The sequence below is a fragment of the Ammodytes marinus genome (assembly GCF_949987685.1).
Source record: "Ammodytes marinus genome assembly, chromosome: 3".
Classification (NCBI taxonomy): Eukaryota; Metazoa; Chordata; class Actinopteri; order Uranoscopiformes; family Ammodytidae; genus Ammodytes; species Ammodytes marinus.
Window position 1 is genome coordinate 22,393,646 of NC_137232.1, and position 21,807 is coordinate 22,415,452.

At 40.3% G+C, this 21,807-nt stretch overlaps 2 protein-coding genes across 2 annotated transcripts in view; one reads left to right on the top strand and one right to left on the bottom strand.

The window, feature by feature from the left end:
• ptgir (prostaglandin I2 receptor) overlaps positions 1-10,137 on the top strand; it is a 29,456-nt gene extending 19,319 nt beyond the window's left edge. The window contains exon 3 of the mRNA XM_080025193.1: positions 8,338-10,137. Coding sequence (XP_079881319.1) covers positions 8,338-8,625 — 288 coding nt within the window. The 3' untranslated portion in view covers positions 8,626-10,137. The remainder of the gene's footprint in view (positions 1-8,337) is intronic.
• A 5,514-nt stretch (positions 10,138-15,651) lies between these two features.
• Positions 15,652-21,015, bottom strand: LOC307248409 (amino acid transporter heavy chain SLC3A2; the record flags this gene model as incomplete). Its single annotated transcript, XM_080024807.1, has 9 exons — positions 15,652-16,041; positions 16,155-16,217; positions 16,308-16,415; positions 16,898-17,090; positions 17,185-17,243; positions 17,331-17,408; positions 17,504-17,565; positions 17,653-17,817; positions 20,670-21,015. The coding sequence occupies 9 exons, from the start codon at positions 21,013-21,015 to the stop codon at positions 15,652-15,654; spliced, it is 1,464 nt and encodes a 487-aa protein (XP_079880933.1).
• Between the last annotated feature and the right edge of the window lie 792 nt (positions 21,016-21,807).

Below are 21,807 nucleotides of genomic sequence, written 5' to 3' on the forward strand. Positions count from 1 at the left end.
CCAGGTGGTATAGAACACACTCTGCTGGTGTTTAACCAAAAATTATTTGGTTATATTGCTGTCATATAAATGCGTTTTAGTTCAATGAAGTGTATCAAGTCATGTTTGTTTAAACATCTAGTGACTACAAGACAGAATGACATATTTGTTTGGCCGTTGTTTGTTGTCAGAGTCAGTCTGAGGAAGTGGAGAAACCACAGGACAAAAGTGCTTGTGAAGTGCTTTCTGTGTCTGATGCATTGCTGATTGTTAAAGTTAGAGTCAGTGAGAACGCTCGTTGTCAAAATCACTTTTTGTCAAAGTCAGTGAATATCTCCTCACAACCCCGCTACCTGTTCGTCCATTGTGCGCTGAAAAAAAGTCCAGTGTAGAAATACCAACTAGTCTGTAACAGGGTAGGTAAACAAAGGTGGCCCACCACCGTAGCTAGCAATATGCCGTTTACAGAGCCTATGGCTGTGTATTAACGGTGCTTTTTTTTCAGTGAACACACCTTTACCCCCTGTCACGATATGTATTATGTTGACTCAAAAAAGCTAAAAAGCCAAAGAAAATATATCTTTGCATAAGAAAACATTTTAAATTAAGACATTAATGGGATAATTAAAGTAGTATAGTACTAATCTAAGGCTGACGTACCACAGGTACTTAATTGAACTTTTTTTTTCAAAAGATTATTTGTTTTGTATAAACTTCCAGTCTGAATAAGTAAGGCACCATTTTAAACTATGAGCAGAACTATTCAAATAAACAGTTATTATTGAATAAAAGTTACTTTCTGCACATTGACGTCCTATAAGAAACAACCTGCATCCAATGTCCCATTTGTGTTATCTTCTAGTTATGTCATATCTGTACAAATGGATATGATATCTAGCTACATTTAGCTTTTTTTAAAGCAAACAGAGAGTAATAGTTTCATTTGAATATACTGTGTATGTTATAGGCATAGTCATGAAGCCACTAGCCAGAGCAATAACGCCATAAAAGTAGAGCCACAGTTAAAGTGCCAGTCCTAACTTCTAACAATATGAATATAAATTTAGCCTGTGTCGTCGCCTGACCCCTTTCTTTGCTTGCCCAACTATTAACTTTATCACATATGTATTAACATCGATAGAACTCTGTAATTAAGTTGTTGCCATAACCAATAGGAATGATGAATACCTAAACAATTAGACCCAGATTTTGAAACAACAAAAGGAATTCAAGTGGATGTTGTTTATTGCCAATGAAAATAAAAAAACAAAGTTTATACCACTCAGTCATCCTAAACTGTTGGAGATGATGAAATGAGCACGAAATGGCCGGGAATTACAACAGTTGGACCTGGCTGCTGTCCCGGTGGTTTTCTCTAACAGGAAGTGTGTCGCAACCAACTTCAAATGAAGAAAACGAATATGGATCATTGAAAGTATGAGTCATCAATAACAACACAGATTCAAGCTATTGCTTTCAATTTGAAATGACCTATTTTTTTCAGTACATGATTAAAGAACATGAAAGTATTTTCTTTGCATTAAGTTCTTTCAGAAGACAATCTGCAACTGATTTCAAAGTGCTCACACGGCACTATCAACAATTAATCATACATCAAATAGGGACGATATAGTAATAAGGCTATGCAGCTTAATTTCAGTTGAAAGGAAACTGCAGTTACAACATCTGCAAGGTTTTGCAACATGGCCAATGGCAACCTACTCTTCATATACAGACATATTTCAGCCCCTTAAAATGTTCCCCCTGCCCAATTTGTAGGTTGGGTTTGAAACCTTTCACAGTTTCTTCCACTTCCTTTTTTTGTCAGCAGTTTTTATCAACCACTTGTCGAGCAGACAGCAACTTCTGCAGCATCTCATCCTGTACATATATTTTACATGTGACAGTTGACTCACAGTGACAATTTTAGTTTGCCCTACATTTGTAAATGTACTATATTTGTGAGAGGGAGAAAAGGGCTGATGATTATAGATTTTGTAGACTTAAGGCTGTATGTAATACATGTTATGCAATCTTTTTTTTGACAAATTGAAGAAGAAAACGATGCATAAACAACAAGCATTATTAATAGCAGAAGGCAATTGTGCGTGACCATGTAATATATTCAGTTATTGTGCACTGTGGTCACTGTACTGGCCCTCGTCCACTCTGCCTTTGAGTGATGTTTTCGAGGATAGTTTTCTAACTGTGGTTTATTTTGAACAATAAAAGGACCAATGGCTCCAGATAACTAACTGCCTTAGGCAGGACTAACCTTAATGGGCATTCAGACAGTGTAATTACCCTGATTGACTTCCGTGCCTCACTTTGCGGCCACTTATTAATTTCTTATGTTTTCTTGCTTCAGAAAAGCAACACATTTACATTTATACGACCTATGAGATGCTTCATTAAACAAGCAGCTCAATACTGATTAACTTGTACTTGCCAAGGAAGCTAGAGATATGTCTTTATGTGTTACAAAAGTCCCTTTACCAAGCCTGAGAAGAAATTACCGCAATGAACAAACTGTTCACACGCACCAGATGCATGTTAACACTCTCGCCAGCCCACGCCCACTCATTTTCCCTCTCTGTATCTTTTTCTGTAAATCAAATTAGACACAAACTACCCCCTCACCAACTTCCTAACTGCAGATTGTGGTGTGTTGAAATTCACCTCCAGAGTAGAAACACTCCCAGCCAGAGTTTAGTGTGGTTAGAAAAAGTCAGCATGTAGTCGTTTGTGAGTGAGATATCCAATCAACTGATTTTAAAGATAGGGCAGATGTACTGTACGACTGAGAAAACTCAGTGTGAACTCGGAAGACAAGAAGGGGGCATTAAATATGCTGTTTCAGATCACTGATGTATGGTTGGCCTCAAAACTGAAACACATCTTTGATAAACTGCTCTGCTGTGTCATACGTTGGCCCTTATCTTTGTGTCAATCAGCTGCTCATTTTAAAGAAATTATTGATAGCAATAACATGCCATTAAATTAAGAACAGGGAGTCAGCTTCTGTTAATTTAATCATCAAGACTTCAAGTAAAGGGGGAAAAAACAGCTAACCTAATTCTGCCTAAGTAAGCCTACGGTCACCTCTCAAGCTCACTAATATACACATTGATTTTAAAGCCCCCTGAAGCAACATTGTAATTTGTGATATTGGGCTGTATAAATATAAATAACTTGCCTCGACATCTCTCAAGCTTCTAAAAAGTGCGTGGGATATGCTACCCTAAATCCACTGACTGTATTTAACAACAGTATTTGGAAACCAGGGGCCGTATTCACAAAACATTTTAAGGCTAAGAGTAGGTCCTAACGTGCTGATTTAGGAGTAACTCTCAAAAATAAGGGGCGTTTCACTCCTAATTTTAGGACTCCTAACTTTTTAAGATAAGTGTAATTCACAAAGCATTTTAGCGCTAAAACTAGCTCCTAAATCTATGAAAAGCTAGGAGTCCTCGAGAGGACTCCTAAGTCACTAAGAGTAAATCACAGACACTCATTTGATGGCATTTTGGAGAGATTTAATGCTAGTGAGCTTTACAAAAGGTACCTTAATAGCTGTAAGGGTTTAATGATCTTAGTAAAGCTATGTTTAGAAAGTATAGACACATTTATATTTATTATATTTAGGCTATATAAAAAATTATGTATTAAGTTCCTTTTCCTGCAGTTGCTTTGGGTTTACGATGCACTGAAAGTTACTGTTGGTGTCACGTTTGGGTTTAATTTGTTACTAGAGTAGGCCCATATGTGGCGCTTCCATCTCCTCCATTCCACAGGTCCGCTACTGTATAGTTGCGTGTCTCGCCTTTTTCCTTCCGCATGCACTTTACGATTTCGCCAGTTGTTGTTTCTAAATTGCGAATTTCCTGGTTTGTCGCTGTCTGACTATTGCGGCATAGTCCGCCGTTGAGGGAAATACAGTGAGAGTGCATAGCGTGCAGCTGTTCAATGAGGATATTTTTTCCGATTCAAATCATTGTAACATTTTAAATGAATAGACCTATGTGGCGCTATTGTAGGTTAATTGTGAACGAATGTGTGGGAAACCCTGCAGTATCTTGGTTTCATGTTAAATCAGTGTCACTTGTCATTAATTGTATATAAAAACTCTTCACTTTAATACAGCGACACGATATGGATATCTCCCACAGTGTTTCTATCATAAACTCACTCTTAGCTCTCATTCCCTCTCAGCCAATCACTGTGGGCATAGAAGGTATGAACATGACATCATCCATAGCAACAGGGTCAACACCGCCCTCTATTCTTAGCTTAGGAGTCCCTCCCATTCCTTAGTAAAAGTTGATCTTATCAGCTTTGTGAATAGGTTTTAAGAAATTACTCCTTACTAAGAACTTTTAGTGCTCCTTAGGAGTACTCTTAGCGCTAAGATACGATGTTTTGTGAATACGGCCCCAAAGCTATAGCAAGTGACACTGCACATGAATATTGGGTACAATAGATGGATGCAAACCTCTCCTTAAAATCACAATGTTTATGTCAAGCTTATATTAATGCTAAGCTAGGCTAAACACCTTCTGACTCCAGCTCTAAAGCTTTTATAATCAATGTTTGTGCATCAAAAATGGATCAAATAACTGAGTGTGAGGTGAAAGTGGTTGCTTGTTGTGACAAAACATTTGTCAACTATTTTACATTTGTCAACTATTTTACAAAACTCCCTGTTTTGGTTTAAGGCTTGAAACGTTTCTGTTTCGGTTCCATCAGCGTTGTTTCCCGACACAAAGAAAAAAGCTCTCGTAAAGCGACTGTGCACTACCATCAAACGGCAGAAGAAGTTAGGGGCTGGCTTGAGAATATGCAGGGCAAGATTTTGCTGGCAGGCTCAGATGTTTGCCTCAGAAGTTGGTGGACACCTAAAATAAGCATGAATATCGGACTAACACTCATCAGACACAAACTGTCATCCTACAACTGCTGGATGTATAAATAACAGTTACCACACTTGGTCACTTAACAGATGTTAATATCTTAGTTTTGGCTTGTTTCCACTAAGCACTTTTAACAAACACATACGATACGAGACTGATATCCATCTTCTCATGTTCCTCTCGAAAGCATATCAATTAAGCGAATTTCTGAAAAAAATTTAACTTCTCCCTTAAATAATGGATTGGCACTGCAGCAATATCTCTCTCTAGTAGTAGCAGCAAAGACTCTTCACTCTGAAAGGCCTGTTATCTCCGCAATGCCTCCTCTCATCCCCACGTAATGATCCTGCAGTGAAACAGGATCAGGAAGAAGAAGTCGGGAAGAGTCCTCCAGGACCAGCAGGATGGAAGATAATGGCTCATGGGATGTAGACATCCATTATGTGGTCTATTTCCTGACAGACGCGGCAGTCATCAGGCCCAAATAGCATCTTAATGTGTCTCTCTGCCAGGATGCACCCATTAACACCAACTGGATGCAGGTACTTGATGGGTCTTAGTCACCAGGATATGCTACCCAGTAAAACAATTTAAACAGTCCTTGAATAGTGTGTGTATATCTATACGAAATACAATTTATGTTTTTATATGGACATAGTAGTTTTGGATATGAGTCTAGGTACAGATTGTAGAGCAGTGGATAGTGATAGATGAATGTTTATGTGGCACATGTATACAAAATTAGGTACATGTCCTTCAGCTGTCAAATCAACTGTATCTGTCTAGATTTCATGTTTTTTTCATGTTATATTTCACGGCATGTTCCTTCAAAGTTTTCTGCATCTGCACGGATCTTCATTGTCCTCAATAATCGCCCTGCCCCTCGGCTGCTGTTGATGTTCCTGGCCTGCTCTTTATCCTCCTCAGAATGATGCATTAATATGCTGGTGTTTAAGGGGAGCCTGACACCTCATCATTTCTGGCCCCACTGCCTGTAGTGCTTTGAGCAGACAGCTTGTGATAAGTGTCCCTCTCTTCTGGGCTTGAGGTCCGCTGAGAGGACCATAAGAGGCAGGGTGGCAATGTAGGAGCAGAAGCTAGTACGAGGGTGGCATTGTGGAGCGAGATGAAAAGGGCGACGGGAATGGCAGAGCGTATAAGGATGCAAGTCGGTTTGAAATGTTTCTGGCAACACTGCATGATGAATTAAACTGACGGTAACTGCGCATTGAGCACAAGGGGACATTTGTCTTTGTATGTTAGTGTGTTAAATGCCAGTAAGCCTAAGATACATTTTTACCTCAAGTATTATTTCAAACATCAATTTTTAGCCAGCATAACACCTTATTCTTGGTCAAAGGCAAAGACATAACGGTAATGTGATTCATTTTGTAAAAGAGAGACATTTCTCTCTTGTTTCTTAAAATGTGTATTCGATTCACTTCCTCCTGTATTTTGCTGATATCCTGGCAAAGAAATATTTACACAAAGGACCTACGAGGAGTTAATGCTACTAACAACAACTGAACAAGCTAACATAAGCTTTCTTATCACCCATTCAGAGTGAGGTGTAACAGTAATATAAAAAGTGTCACATTAATGTAAATTGGAAAGATTTTAAAACTCTAATGTTTGGTCGAACTTGTTAGTCATGGTAGAACTTATGATGATAACGTGACTACACAATACTACTTATTTTTAATTGGACAGTGGCACATGTTTCCCAACCCAATTCATTGAAATTTAAAACCCATTTAATAAATCACAACTTTCAAACTAGTGGTTACAAAATTGGTAAATGTTTAGGTTTTAGAAGGAAACTCTGTTTGAATGGAAAATGAAGCCATTCCCTTTCCATATGTACATGTCAAGTCAGTTCTGACTCTGGGTGTGTTCGTTTTGTCTCAGTATTGCTACAATCCATAACTATTTCATGTATTAGGAATGTGTAAATAGTAAGAATCCAAAACACATTTTGAGGTTGTGCAATTCAAGAAATTTCACACAACCTCAAAATAGCGTGATTACTTCCTTAAAAGTCATGAGCATCTGGGCGTTGTTTTGTTCTGTAACCACTTCTGACACATCTAAGATGACAACGCTGTTCCAGGGTTTGAAATAATAACACCACTGAGCTCAACATCTTGTTTCGAAGAATCACAAGATAATTGCTGCACACTGCCCTGTGTGTGATACAACAACTATTTTTCTCGTAGGTGTATCTGAAGATCAATATCATATTATGTGAGCAAACACATTTGTGTGAGTTCAGCCGGTTAATGAGCACAGAGAGGACATAGTGTAGTAGTTATCTTACCATGTCTGGGCCCTCTGTTACCTGTAGTCTGGTTTGGCCTGGCTCTGGACTTGCTCCCGCTGGCTTCTCTAACTCTGTCTCCAGCTTATTAGTTTTCATTACAGGCCTTAGCAACAAGAAAACATTTACACTCAATCAGCACAAGCCATTAATAATTAGGCCACTGTTTGTTGGATATTTCATGGAGGAAATGGAGACTTGTTGATAGAGAAGAGGAGCAAGGTGTCAAAGCAATTCCTGGGCCAGCTGCTGCTTTTCTCTCTGTCCAGGATGAATAAGCAGCCAGGTGCTGTCATCCGGGCAGGGTTTTGCCCTAAAGGCCAAATTTCTTTGTGATTTTGTCTTATAGCATTGTCTGCATCATCTGTATTTAGGAGCCTTTGTACTTTTAGGTACAGAGCCTGTTCTAGTGGTGTAAAGAGACGGATGTTGACATTTGGTAAAGTCTAACATAACAAGATGAACCACAGTCTCAACTGACACTGATACTAAACACACAGTCATGTGTTTTCATCTTGTTTTAACACCATGGTGCCGACCATTCATTATGTTCTGTTGTTACCGAGGCTTGAATCAGGTTCGATCTGGATCCATCCAGCGGACAACATTTTTGACATGTAACCACAATTATGTCCTGTGAACAATCTACCTTTATAATATTGTTTAGTAATATATCGCTTTCGAATTAATCAATTGATCATTTGGTCTATAAAAAAAACAAGAATAATGACAAATGTTATTCACAATTTACTAAAGCTCAATGCAATATTTTCACTTGATCACTTTTTTCAATAGTCCAGAAAGTCCAACACAACCAGAAAAGTAGTAAATTGTCATGATAGTAGTTGTAACCAGCAAATATATAATATCTTGGTACCTTGAAAGCTATTAGCTAGTATTTTTTCAAGCATCTCTTGTAGGTCCACACATAACCTTTGTCAGCTAGTCCTGGTATGCTTGAAACTGGGCAACATAAACCAAACACACCCAAATCCGGCTCATAAATCACCCAATTGACCAATATCAGATGGAAATACAGTATTCCTCTGAGCACAACATGTATTTCGTAGTCTTTACATTTGTAACCAAGAAATCTTTACTGTGTCTAACCCTGGGCCTCTCTTTCTCCAGATTGCAGGCTTCATCAATGGCATTCACCCATTTTGTGGCGACAAAGAGAACCTGACAGCCTTCCGCTTCTATGCCCTCAACCCCATTGTGGATCCCTGGGTCTTCATCATCTGCCGCAAGTCTGTGTTTCGCCACCTTTGCTCTCTGCTGAGCTTCCGCTTCAGCAAAGGAGCAGTGAAGACGACGGCACACAGCGCACTGTCTGTACCCCTTGACAATCACATTCAGCGCAGCCCCGCAGATGTGACAGTTCCACAGGCCAACATGTACTCCAATTTACCTCTGTGACCCAACACGAAAGGCTGGGATGACTATTTGATGTCTGATAAAAACATTGGAGCAGATTTGTGAAGTGAAAACATTTGCATCGGGACACTTAACATTTCAAGGCAAAAAAAGACTTTGTCAAAGAAATATCTGTCACAGTGGAAATATTCTATTATGTGGGCGAAACAGTTTCCCCTTGAACTCACGGAAAAAAAATTATTGCACTAGGTGTTACATTTCCTTTGACTATTGGAAAAGGTTCCATGGGTGTGCCATAAAACAAACAGCACTGTAACCTAGCACTAAGGAACACATCAAACCATTTATGCCTATATGATATACTGTAAAAATCTGAATATGCTCGCGGGTAAACAATATGCATGAATGTATTTGACTGCTGCATTTTTTCTTCTCTAAGCCTGTTCTCTAATCACTTTCCCTCTGACCAGGATTATGATTATAATGTGTAATGTATATGTGACAGGTGTACCAAAAGATAAGAATCTCCTATTTTTGGTTGTTCCAGAAGGCGCAACATGACGTAAATATTTCCTGTATTGTTATTGTCTTGCATGAACCATTTGATTCCCCCGTTCTTTCTCATTCTCACTGATATTCTAAGCTACCTATGATGCTTGTCTGTGAACGTTCCTTAAAGAGGGTCTTGCGTTTAAAAAACTCTGCTGCTGTAAAATGCACTGTGAGAATTTGTCTGTTGTTGTTGATGTGACTTTAATGCTGTAACTGCATGTAGTGTATTAACTTTAAATGTAGTGTATTTATGCCCTTTAAAATTGCGTTGGTTTGGTCTATGCAGTGGAGAACAGAGATATAGGGATCACAGACATTGTGCATTTCTTTTTCTTTCTTTTTTGTCGCACATTCACTTTTTTCCTTTTTCTTTAAAAAAAGTCATGCATGAACTGTAAGTCGTTACCACTTGCACATTTGGTCTTTGAGGGTAAACGTGTTTAAGTTGTAAATCCACTAAAGTGAATTAATTTTTTATTTTATTTTGTACACATTTAGTTCATGAAATAAAGTATTAAATAAAGAAGTCACATTTCTGTCGGTTGAGCTCTCAACAAAAAACTGAGATAAATCCTTCTGCTTTTTGTCTTAGTTACTGTCAAGTTTAATGTCATCAGACCCAAGCATATTTACTCTGTGTTTATATGAAATGGAAATAGTGACAAGATAAACAGAGAGGAATTAAGATAGTCAATTGTTTAAGTCTTGTTACAACACCTATGTCAACATTGACTTACAGTACTAAAATATATAGCTGACATTTGGTGCGCCGACTTTATACAAGACTACTGCCACGTAGAGATAACAGAGGCTACTTTAATAAAACACTTCCGAAATGTGATCAAGTTTCAGTTGGAAGTAAATGTTTACATATGCATGTACAGTTATCCGCGGAACTTTTGCAATGATTGTTGAACTACTTTACTACTTCACAGCACAAAACTGTCAAATTTTTTCAGGTTCTTCAGAAGTGAAGGGTGTACATTTCTAAAAGCTGACAAGCTTATAGATAGCCATAGACCTATGATTCAGTGTAAATAAAAAGTTTAACTGTTCAAAGTTGATACATGATAATTTGTTGTGCAAACTCTTTTTATGTATTGTGATGGAAGTTCTGTTAAGGTTGGAGGTCAACTCAGGTGGAAGAATATTTCAGGAGACTTGGATGAATTATGAAGCAATATTTATTACAGACTTGGCCAAGGAGAACCGGACTGCAACTCTCGTGACTTGCACTTCAATTATCCCAAACTCATGCTTAGAGCTGTGTCTTAACCTCGCGCTATCTCTATCACCTCCCCGATTCGGGCACCAAGCATACCAATGTTTTGGTTCAGAGCTGAACACAGTGAATCATAACATTCTGGAGTCTAAGGAGATGAGACTGTATCTATAACTGCCCTAAGTGTCTCCTAACAGGCTCCAAGGCTGACCTAGAGTCTGAGAAACAGACACACAAGATACAGTATCTCACAAAAGTGAGTACACCCCTCACATTTCTTCAAATATTTCATTATATCTTTTCATGGGACAACACTGAATAAATGACACTTTGATACAATGTAAAGTAGCGTGTGTACAGCTTATATAACAGTGTAAATTTACTGTCCCCTCAAAATAACTCGACACACAGCCATTAATGTCTAAACTGCCGGTTACAAAAGTGAGTACACCCCTGAGTTAAAATGTCCAAATTGGGCCCAAAGTGTCAATATTTTGTGTGGCCACCATTATTTTCCAGCACTACCTTAACCCTCATGGGCATGGAGTTCACCAGAGCTTCACAGGTTGCCACTGGAATCCTCTTCCACTCATTCATGACAACATCATGGAGCTGGTGGATACTGGAGACCTTGCGCTCCTCCATCTCCTGTTTTCAGAAGCCCCAAAAATGCTCAATAGGGTTTAGGTCTGGGGACATGCTTGGCCAGTCCATAACCTTTACCCTGAGCTTCTTTAGCAAGGCAGTGGTCGTCTTGGAGGTGTGTTTGGGGTCATTATCATGTTGCAGTACTGCCCTGCGGCCCAGTTTATGAAGGGAGGGGATCATGTTCTGCTTCAGTATGTCACAGTACATGTTAGCATTCAATGAACTGTAGTTCCCCACTGCTGGCAGCACTCATGCAGCCCCAGACCATGACACTCCAACCACCATGCTTGACTATAGGCAAGACACACTTGTCTTTGTACTCCTCACCTGGTTGCCACCACACACACTTGACACCATCTGAACCAAATAAGTTTATCTTGGTCTCATCAGACCACAGGACATGGTTGCAGTGATCCATGTCCGTAGTCTGCTTGTCTTCAGCAAACTGTTTGTGGGCTTTCTTTTGCATCATCTTTAGAAAAGGCTTCCTTCTGGGACGACAGCCATGCAGACCAGTATGATGCAGAGTGCGGCGTATGGTCTGAGCATTGACAGGTTGACCCCCAACCCCTTCAAGACCTGCAGCAATGCTGGCAGTATTCATATGTCTATTTTCCAAAGCCAACCTCTTGGTATGACGCTGAAAACGTGCACTCAACCTTCTTAAACTGGGCCGCAGGGCAGTATTGCAACATGATAATGACCCTAAACACACCTCCAAGACGACCACTGCCTTGCTAAAGAAGCTCAGGGTAAAGGTTATGGACTGGCCAAGCATGTCTCCAGCCATAAACCCTATTGAGCATCTTTGGGGCTTCTGAAAACGGGAGATGGAGGAGCGCAAGGTCTCTAATATCGACCAACTCCATGATGTTGTCATGAATGAGTGGAAGAGGATTCCAGTGGCAACCTGTGAAGCTCTGGTGAACTCCATGCCCATGAGGGTTAAGGTAGTGCTGGAAAATAATGGTGGCCACACAAAATATTGACACTTTGGGCCCAATTTGGACATTTTAACTCAGGGGTGTACTCACTTTTGTTGCCTTCAGTTTAGACATTAATGGCTGTGTGTCGAGTTATTTTGAGGCGACAGTAAATTTACACTGCTATACAAGCTGTACACTGACTACTTTACATTATATCAAAGTGTCATTTCTTCAGTGTTGTCCCATGGAAAGATATAAAGAAATATTTGAAGAAATGTGAGGGGTGTACTCACTTTTGTGAGATACTGTATATGGCCTATTAATCTTTCCCATTAATATTACAAAAATCCAAAATTCCCTCACATGTATAAAAATCAGTTTGCTGTCATAAGAAACTTGGGATTTAGTTCCAATATTTACCTCAAGGTCTCATCTGAAAGTTAAAGTTGAAAGAGCAGCTGAGCAGTGACTTGTACTGCAGCACTCAGGGGCGTTGCACCAAATTCTGGGCCCCTATACAGGAAGTCTTGATGGGCCCCCTGAGAGGCGGTCTTACAATACAAACATGCTATGTGTGTCTCATATGAGTGACTGGTCCTTCTCTGAGCCAGATAACACCCAAATGTTTCTTTTGATGAATTAACAAATCGTTACTTGAACATGAACACAACCCGTGGTCTAATGACTCTTAATAACCAATCACACATACAGTGTTTCTCACAGGAATTTGGGAGACTGTAGGTGTATCACAGGCTATGGCCTTCATAGACCGCGCAGGCCGTGTCCTTAGAAGGATGCGGCCTCTCGAATGGGATACAGTCTGTGTCGGGGACCATGGACCTTCTAGGGAGGTCCGGGGGAGCATTCCCCCGGAAGAAAAATTTAAACATTTTAAAGTAAAATTCATCAATCTGGTGCACTTTGAGAAGAAACCTAAGGCTAAATCAGTTGTGTCTTATGTAAGCTATTCAGTAGTTTTTTCTGGAATAATTTAGACACAGAATTATCAAAAAGCAGAACAAAAAATGTACATCTTCGGGAATTTTTTTCCTTAGTTTATATTTTTTAATGGCTCAATACTGATCTTCGTAGCCCTGAACAATGTTATTTAAAAAATAACAAATTTACTGACGAATGATAGGCCCCTGATATCCGTACACACCCCTACAAAGATCAGTTGGCTATCATTAGCCAGTCAACTATTTTCTTTTTTAAATAGTATTTTTCCGGGCCTTCAAAGATCAGGGGCCTATATTGAGCCAGTAAAAAAAAATAAAAATAAATTAAAATAAATGTTTTGGTTGCAGCCACCCTCTGCCTTGGGCCCCCCAAGCCTGTCCGCAGTCCGACGGCCCTGAACATAACTGACCTTCGTCAGATGCTCATAATTACTGAGTAGAAATGTAATGCCTCATAATCCAATTAAATGCAGCCTCTGAATGGGTGCATACTGGAGCACTGACCGACAGTGTCACTGTTAAATTAGTAACGTTCAGTTATAGCTAGGGAACCGTTGCTCTACAATGAACTGGCGACTTTTTTATTTTTTTAAATTAATTGGCGACCAGAGTGTAGCGCGGCCAGATGACAGCTATCGTAGGCTCCAGCCTGCGCCCCGTCAGTTAATGTTACAGACATTACATTAATGAACAAGTAGTAGGCTAATTGTTTCAGACGCCCACACAGTGGTGTGCACAGACATTTTGGGGGGCAGGTGCTCAGTGCAAAAAAAGGGCACAATATATTCTATCGATGAATGACCAAATAATTTTAAGGATACTTGTACAAAATCCCCCCCTGGCCTAATTTTTTTATTTTTTATTTTTTTAAAGTCTTTATTGAACATGCTTAAAAAAAATAATACAAACAAAAATAAAACCAACAAACAAAAATAAAACTAATGACTACACATACAGTGTTTCTCATAGGATTTTGGGAGACTGTGTTTGGGACCCTGGACCTTCTAGGGGTGTCCGGGGGAATGGTCCCCCGGAAGAAAAATGTTAACCTTATAAAGTAAAATTCATCTGGTGCACTCTGAGAAGAAAACTAAGGCTAAATCACCTGTGTCAATGTGGGCTATGTAGTACTATTTTCTGGAATAATTTGGAGACACAGAATTACCAAAACGCAGAAAGAAAAAATGTACATGTTTGAAAAGAAATAAATCAGTTTAGGGATTTTTTAAAATAATCCCTTATCTCAAAGCTCCTTCTCTCTTTGAACTCTTCATTAGGCCCCTGATCTCTGTACTCTGTAAAAAAATCTTTATTTATTTTTTTATTAATCGGGGCATTTTTATCACATGCATTTAATCATCGAGTATTTAAAGATGGTCATGTCAGCATGGGCAAGATACACTGCTAAAAAAATAATTTATATATATATATATTTTTTTAAGGGCACTTGATTGGCACAGGGGGCAAAGGGCAGGTGTTCAGGCACCACTTGGTGTCTACCTGTGCACTCTTTTCAGGTGTCCAAACTTGTGCTTTTTGGGGGGTACCCTGGAGGTCTCTTGCGCTCACTTATAATTCCAATGAGGAAGAACGAACCACAGGGTGGATCAAACCATTTTTTCAGAAGGGAAGGGGCCAAGGGGGTTATTGAAATTATTAAAATTAGAATATTGTATGACTTGTGGCTTTGTTTTAATTCGGACTAATTCGTAAGGATATATATTAGTTCTGTGTATGCATATAATTTTGTCATAGATTCTACTAGGGGCTGTGTGTGGGCTGTGGGCCCTTATAATCGTCAACCCCTATACGACGGCGCTGGCAGCACCACCATGTGGTTAATGAATGTACACACATGGGTGCATAGATACTATTCACAATCTCTCCAAACAGACAGTATAGTGGTGAAAAGGATTGAACTGCAATAAATCAGCTGTAAACCTTAATTTATTCTCTATACTGGAGTTGCTCAACAGAAGATGACAGACAGTTTGAGAGGTTAAGATTTAACATGCTTATTTCAAGAGCAATTAGCATGTGTCTCAAAATATGGTTTGATCATGGTTATCCACGTCATATTTAAATACTTTTTGTTTTAGCATCACAAAGAACACTTCAACCTCGTTTATGCATTTAGTTTAGTCTGTTTAGCAGCTTTTAAAATGTCATTATCACACATTCAGTGTTTCTCTTTTTCAGCACATTGACAGCTCTAATTATTTTGTCGATTTAACAAAAGTATAAAGCCACCAGGAACCCCAACAATAAGAAAAAAGACTTATGCACATAAATCTTTAGGGACCCAATAGAAAAAAATAGAACAGTTTGAGACTGTAAAAAAAACATTGTTCTATCTATACACAAATACAATCCCAACTAGTTTTTGATACACTTTTCTTGAAAGTTCATGTAGACCTGGAAACCACAAATTGCTGCTATACTTATGTATAGACATGATACCGCATGAAGGCTGTGCATCAGTATTTTCAGACTGGTTTTCTCCACTTTGTCCTACATTACTCGTTATATATTAGTAAAAGATGCTTGGACAATTCACAGATGAATAACAGGATTCCAAAATGGTTAAAGTCGACACACTATGCTGACGACAAAAGGATTCCACAAACAACCATTATTTTATTTCAGTGACCTCTGAACACACAGCCAACCAAAAAAGACCTTTCAAATACAACTGTCACACATTGTATCCTTTCTGTAAGAGGAAAAAACTGGGACCCATATCCACCCAGTTTAGAAATCTCTACGAGTAGCTTCCCGCCTCAAACAGTTTGATGACGATGGCTTCGCGGGGCTGCAGTTCCAGCGTTTCCAGAGCGGTCGTCCCCAAACGGTCCATCTCCGTGCTGGTCACAAACACCCCGGCTTGAGGCAGGCTTGGGGCCCAGGCCGGGTCCAGGGCGTGGACATTAGGCCCCACGTTGAGCAGGACCAGGAAGTGCACACAACCCCAGGAGCGCAGGAAGGCCAGGACCGGAGGAGAGGAGGGGAGAGTGGAGTTGGAGGTGGTGGCGCTGGTGGAGGCATTGAACGGGAGGAAAGTCATTTTGCCATACAGAAGAGCTTCTTCTCTGGCTCTGGAGCGACTGAGGGAGGTAAAGAGCGATACAGCTAAACGCTTATTCTTCTTCTCCTAAAAAAGGGAGGGGTGGAAGACTGTCAGACTTCAAATTCAACCTTCCCAATTAATGCAGGGACTTAAATAAACAGTTATTTTCTACAGGGAAAACTGGCTTCATGACTCACGTTCTCAGTGTCTGGTGGTTGGTTCGTCTCTCCAGGTGACGAGACAACTTTCATAGACGTGTTCTGTAAGACGGAAAGCTTTCATTTGGTTAAAAATGTATTGAATTTCAAATGGATTGTAAATGGACTCAAAGTGTGAAAACAGGAATTCACCTTTGTTTGGTCGAGGTCTTCATCGTAGGGGAATGCAGGAGAACCTGGCAGTGTCATCGTCAACACCAGGAGTAATTTCTTCAAGTCTGGAGCTGCTTCTCCTCCAACCTGCAGAAACACATGGCGGTATGAAACGAAGGGCTTTATGATTAAATAGTCAACTTCAGGTCATTCAGTTAAAGCTGCTTACTATAATGATTTTGATCCAAAATAATTCCATCGAAAAATAAACAATTTAATGATGCCAAATGAAATAAGTATTTTACAAAAATACAAAGCAATACCCTCCGTTCCAATAGCCATACTTCCATACTATTTAGTATGTCCCAATACATGCATGTCGAATGCCAACAATACCAGGAGGTCCTAATACATACTATTTCATTTTGTAGTATACAAACCAGCATGCTTTAGTGTGTAGTATAGTGAAAGAAAAGTATGATAATTGGAATGCAGGGATATTGTAGCCAATTGAGGGATATTTCTCATGTTTATACACTAATGTTCAGACTAGTTTGCCACAAGATACAATAGCACTTTATCGTATAGTGAGTTATGTTCACTGTATTTGGTATATGCAAGTGTCTTACTCTCCAGCTGGGCCATATTTCTTCTTCTCCTATTTGCAGGTGTGTCTCTATAGCATCAGCCACTTCCTTGTCAGACAGGAGGTGATCTGAAGACGGCAGGATTGATTTCATGACGATGTCGACTAACGTAACGTTGACCTGGCTGGAGTTTAGAGGCAGCAGATTGTCTTTCGTCTGTTTGACCACTACAATCCTGAAGAGATGCACAGATCGGCATGCTTTAAACCACCTCTGAGCTTATCTTATTAGACAAAAACAGTCATATCCAAATCTGCATATAACCATACCTTTCCTCCTCCTCCTTACTGCTGAATTCCTTGAAAGCATTTTTCCACTCCAGCAGAGTCTGAAATGTAAAATTTGATTGGAAGGGATTTTATGGAAACTTGTTAGAACTCACTCAAAAATAAATAATTGTTGAGCATATTTTTACCTTTTCTGAATACACTGCATCTGTGTCACAGATTGCGAAGCCCGCCACGCCCAGCTCCAACCAGAACCGGAGTGCATGCTACAGGGAAAAAAGTATCGTCATGTTTTAAGAAATCCAGCATCACTGAAAACTTGGTTAAGCGGAATGACCGGAGTGTAGGTTTAAACACATACCCCTGCTTCATCCTGAGGTCCTGTCAGTTGCAGTTCACAGAAGTCTAACACCACTTTGAGTTCTGAAGGACAAATAAAAATAAGCTCATCAATCAGCCTTTTTTTTTTTTGCAATGCAGTTCGACAAAATAGAAAAACCTTTCAGTCACCTGCTTTGTTGCTTTGTGCGATCAGATGCTGGATCTGAGGCAAAGTGCCAGACCTTACACCAGTCAACGAGGTGTTTAAAGATGACGCCTTCTTATCAAACAGACCCTCCAGGATGAGGGACCCTATACCCAGGGACTTGAGGTAGGGAAGCTGCTCACACAGGGCTTGAGAAAGAATATTAGATGGAATTTAACATCAATGTCATTCCCTCTTTATTTGTGCTGTTGTATCTATTAAATTATTGTATCGCTTTGTAGTAAATAATTGTGTTTGGTGGATACAGTATCGAGTACCTTTGTTTTTTTATTCCTACTTCATGTTTATTTTTTAAGGTTACACATTCTAAACGGCTGATCCTGTAGTGTACCGTTCTTCTTGGTTGCACAATTTCCCTGCATAGGATCAAAGAGATATCTCATCATTCAAAGCAAATGTAATGCCGGTGCTCTGTCAATCTCTCTTGTAATCTCCGGTAAACCACACCATCAATTCAGCGCTGCCTACATTCAGCCTGTGCCGGTACGAGATATCAAGTTCTCCACCTAGACGAAAGAGCATTTTGCAGCTCTTTCATGTGAAGTATGAAAAATGTTGGCCACAGAAAGGTATTGTCACAGTAATTAAAATGCGAGCCCAATTATTGGTTTATCAACGCTTGTTAACATTTATTCTGTGGTCACAGTGAATGTTCTCATAGCGTGTCAGCACAACTCTGTATAATATCAGCCACCTGGTTCTCGCAGGGAGAAACTGAATCTCCAATAGTAAACCACCTCTGAGCAAGGTTCCATTACATCAACTGATAATTTAATTGAAAATCTGTTTGGGAGTATGCACCATCAGAGCCTCACTATCAACTGATATGTCAAGTGTCTTGAAGAGGGTTCTGCTTTTTTGCATAATTGTGAAGCCCTGTGTCAATCTACTTTTATAAACTTCATTATTTCAATTCTGTCTGTAATCATGGAATATGTGCACATAATCAAATGACCATACAGTATCTCACAAAAGTGAGTACACCCCTCACATTTCTTCAAATATTTCATTATATCTTTCCATGGGACAACACTGAAGAAATGACACTTTGATATAATGTAAAGTAGTCAGTGTACAGCTTGTATAACAGTGTAAATTTACTGTCGCCTCAAAATAACTTGACACAGCCATTAATGTCTAAACTGAAGGCAACAAAAGTGAGTACACCCCAAAGAAAAAATGTCCAAATTGGGCCCAAAGTGTCAATACTTTGTGTGGCCACCATTATTTTCCAGCACTACCTTAACCCTCTTGGGCATGGAGTTCACCAGAGCTTCACAGGTTCCCACTGGAATCCTCTTCCACCCATTCATGACGACATCACAGAGTTGGTCGATATTAGAGACCTTGCACTCCTCCATCTCCCGTTTTAAGAAGCCCCAAAGATGCTCAATAGGGTTTATGGCTGGAGACATGCTTGGCCAGTCCATAACCTTTACCCTGAGCTTCTTTAGCAAGGCATTGGTCGTCTTGGAGGTGTGTTTAGGGTCATTATCATGTTGCAATACTGCCCTGCGGCCCAGTTTAAGAAGGTTGAGTGCACGTTTTCAGCGTCATACCAAGAGGTTGGCTTTGGAAAATAGACGTATGAATACTGCCAGCATTGCTGCAGGTCTTGAAGGGGTTGGGGGGTCAACCTGTCAGTGCTCAGACCATACGCCGCACTCTGCATCATACTGGTCTGCATGGCTGTCGTCCCAGAAGGAAGCCTATTCTAAAGATGATGCACAAGAAAGCCCACAAACAGTTTGCTGAAGACAAGCAGACTACAGACATGGATCACTGCAACCATGTCCTGTGGTCTGATGAGACCAAGATAAACTTATTTGGTTCAGATGGTGTCAAGTGTGTGTGGTGGCAACCAGGTGAGGAGTACAAAGACAAGTGTGTCTTGCCTATAGTCAAGCATGGTGGTTGGAGTGTCATGGTCTGGGGCTGCATGAGTGCTGTCAGCACTGGGGAACTACAGTTCATTGAATGCTAACATGTACTGTGACATACTGAAGCAGAACATGATCCCCTCCCTTCATAAACTGGGCCGCAGGGCAGTACTGCAACATGATAATGACCCCAAACACACCTCCAAGACGACCACTGCCTTGCTAAAGAAGCTCAGGGTAAAGGTTATGGACTGGCCAAGCATGTCCCCAGACCTAAACCCTATTGAGCATTTTTGGGGCTTCTTAAAACAGGAGATGGAGGAGCGCAAGGTCTCCAGTATCCACCAGCTCCGTGATGTTGTCATGAATGAGTGGAAGAGGATTCCAGTGGCAACCTGTGAAGCTCTGGTGAACTCCATGCCCATGAGGGTTAAGGTAGTGCTGGAAAATAATGGTGGCCACACAAAATATTGACACTTTGGGCCCAATTTGGAAATTTTAACTCAGGGGTGTACTCACTTTTGTAACCGGCAGTTTAGACATTTATGGCTGTGTCGAGTTATTTTGAGGGGACAGTAAATTTACACTGTTATATAAGCTGTACACACGCTACTTTACATTGTATCAAAGTGTAATTTCTTCAGTGTTGTCCCATGAAAAGATATAATGAAATATTTGAAGAAATGTGAGGGGTGTACTCACTTTTGTGAGATACTGTATATCAAATATGGGACTTCTGGCAAAGAAACACTTAATGGAGTTGAAATGACTGTCTCCTTTTTGTTTTTGGACCTATAGGTGCCCTAAAGCAGGTTAAAGTAGCCCCTGACAAGACATCAAGACTGGTACCCTGAACCCATAAAACATTTCTTATAGCCTACATATGTCCAGTTCATATAGAATACATTTGTAGGCTAGGCTATATGTTATTTTAAATTGCTAAAATGTTAAAAGTAAACTAAGCATATGAAAGGGTTTAGCAAATGAGTCTGGAGACACTGTATGACCCCAAGTGGCCATACATTTCGTATCAGGCATATTTTATATTATTATTCTAAATGGTAGGCCTAACAGCATTTCCCAATAGTCAATTTCCTCACCATTGATGCCCCCTGATCCCTCGGTCTGATCCGGCTGCAGCTGGTAGAACTGCGTCTTCTGCCACCACCTGAGCGGCGTCTTAACTGGCCTGGGGCTAATCACTATGATGGCAATGGAGATGGCGAGCATGGCCACCCAGGCCAGCCAGAAGAGCAGCACGAGGTAACAACGCACCTTCCTCCACCCAGGACCCCCCGCGGCTACCTCCAGCTCACCCTTGGACAAAGGCCGCCACGGCTGGACCAGCTCCGGCTCGTCCTCCGGGATGAGCAGCGGGGTCGACTCCACGTCGAGACCGGGGCCTTGCACGCTGCCGTACCCCGTGCTTCCTGCGTTCAGCGGCATCCTGACCGGCTGCAGGAGGTAGGCGACACAAAGTTACATCAAAGGGGTTCATTTCAGTTTGGATAAGCCTACAGGAGTTGGCCAATTGTCGCCGGGCTCAAGTTTTGTTCGTTATCATACCGTCTCCTCGTTATTTTCCATTGGAACCACGAGGGATACAACAGATGTTAATAGTTGTTGCAGGTCTCCCTGTGCAGCTCCGCCATGATTTGCACCAATCCTTAGCCCTGATACCACTTGTTTTACACAGGTGTTTAATTAATTAAATCAACCACACTGGCATACGACATGTCAGGTGACGCACATGCTGTATTTTGGCCAATCAAAAAGTAAGGCTCAGGCCTACTTCATTTTTGTGTTTTCGGAGTGTCTTAGCTGCAGGATGCAGGCAAACAATATAATTGATTATGCATTATGTCTCAAGGATAACAACAAACCGTAGCGTAGAAGCAAAAACTGTTCTAGCTAAAAAAAAACATCACTTTACTTCTTAGGGCACTGTACAAACAAACAAGACAACAATGTAATTTTGGCTGAAAATAACTCATGCATATCAATAATTGGTAGGATTACATGTATGTGTATTTAATGAGTAGGCCTATCTAATATCAATCACACCTCTGCATATTGACTTCTATTACATCAATCTGACATGATCCATTTGATCCCTTCTTCCTTGTTGAGCCTTTATTGCTCTTTTAATATTGAATCTATTTTATTCTATTCTATGTCAAAATAATTTTAAGCGTCAACGAGCCAGTTTCCCTTTTAAATAAAATAAGTCTGGACCAA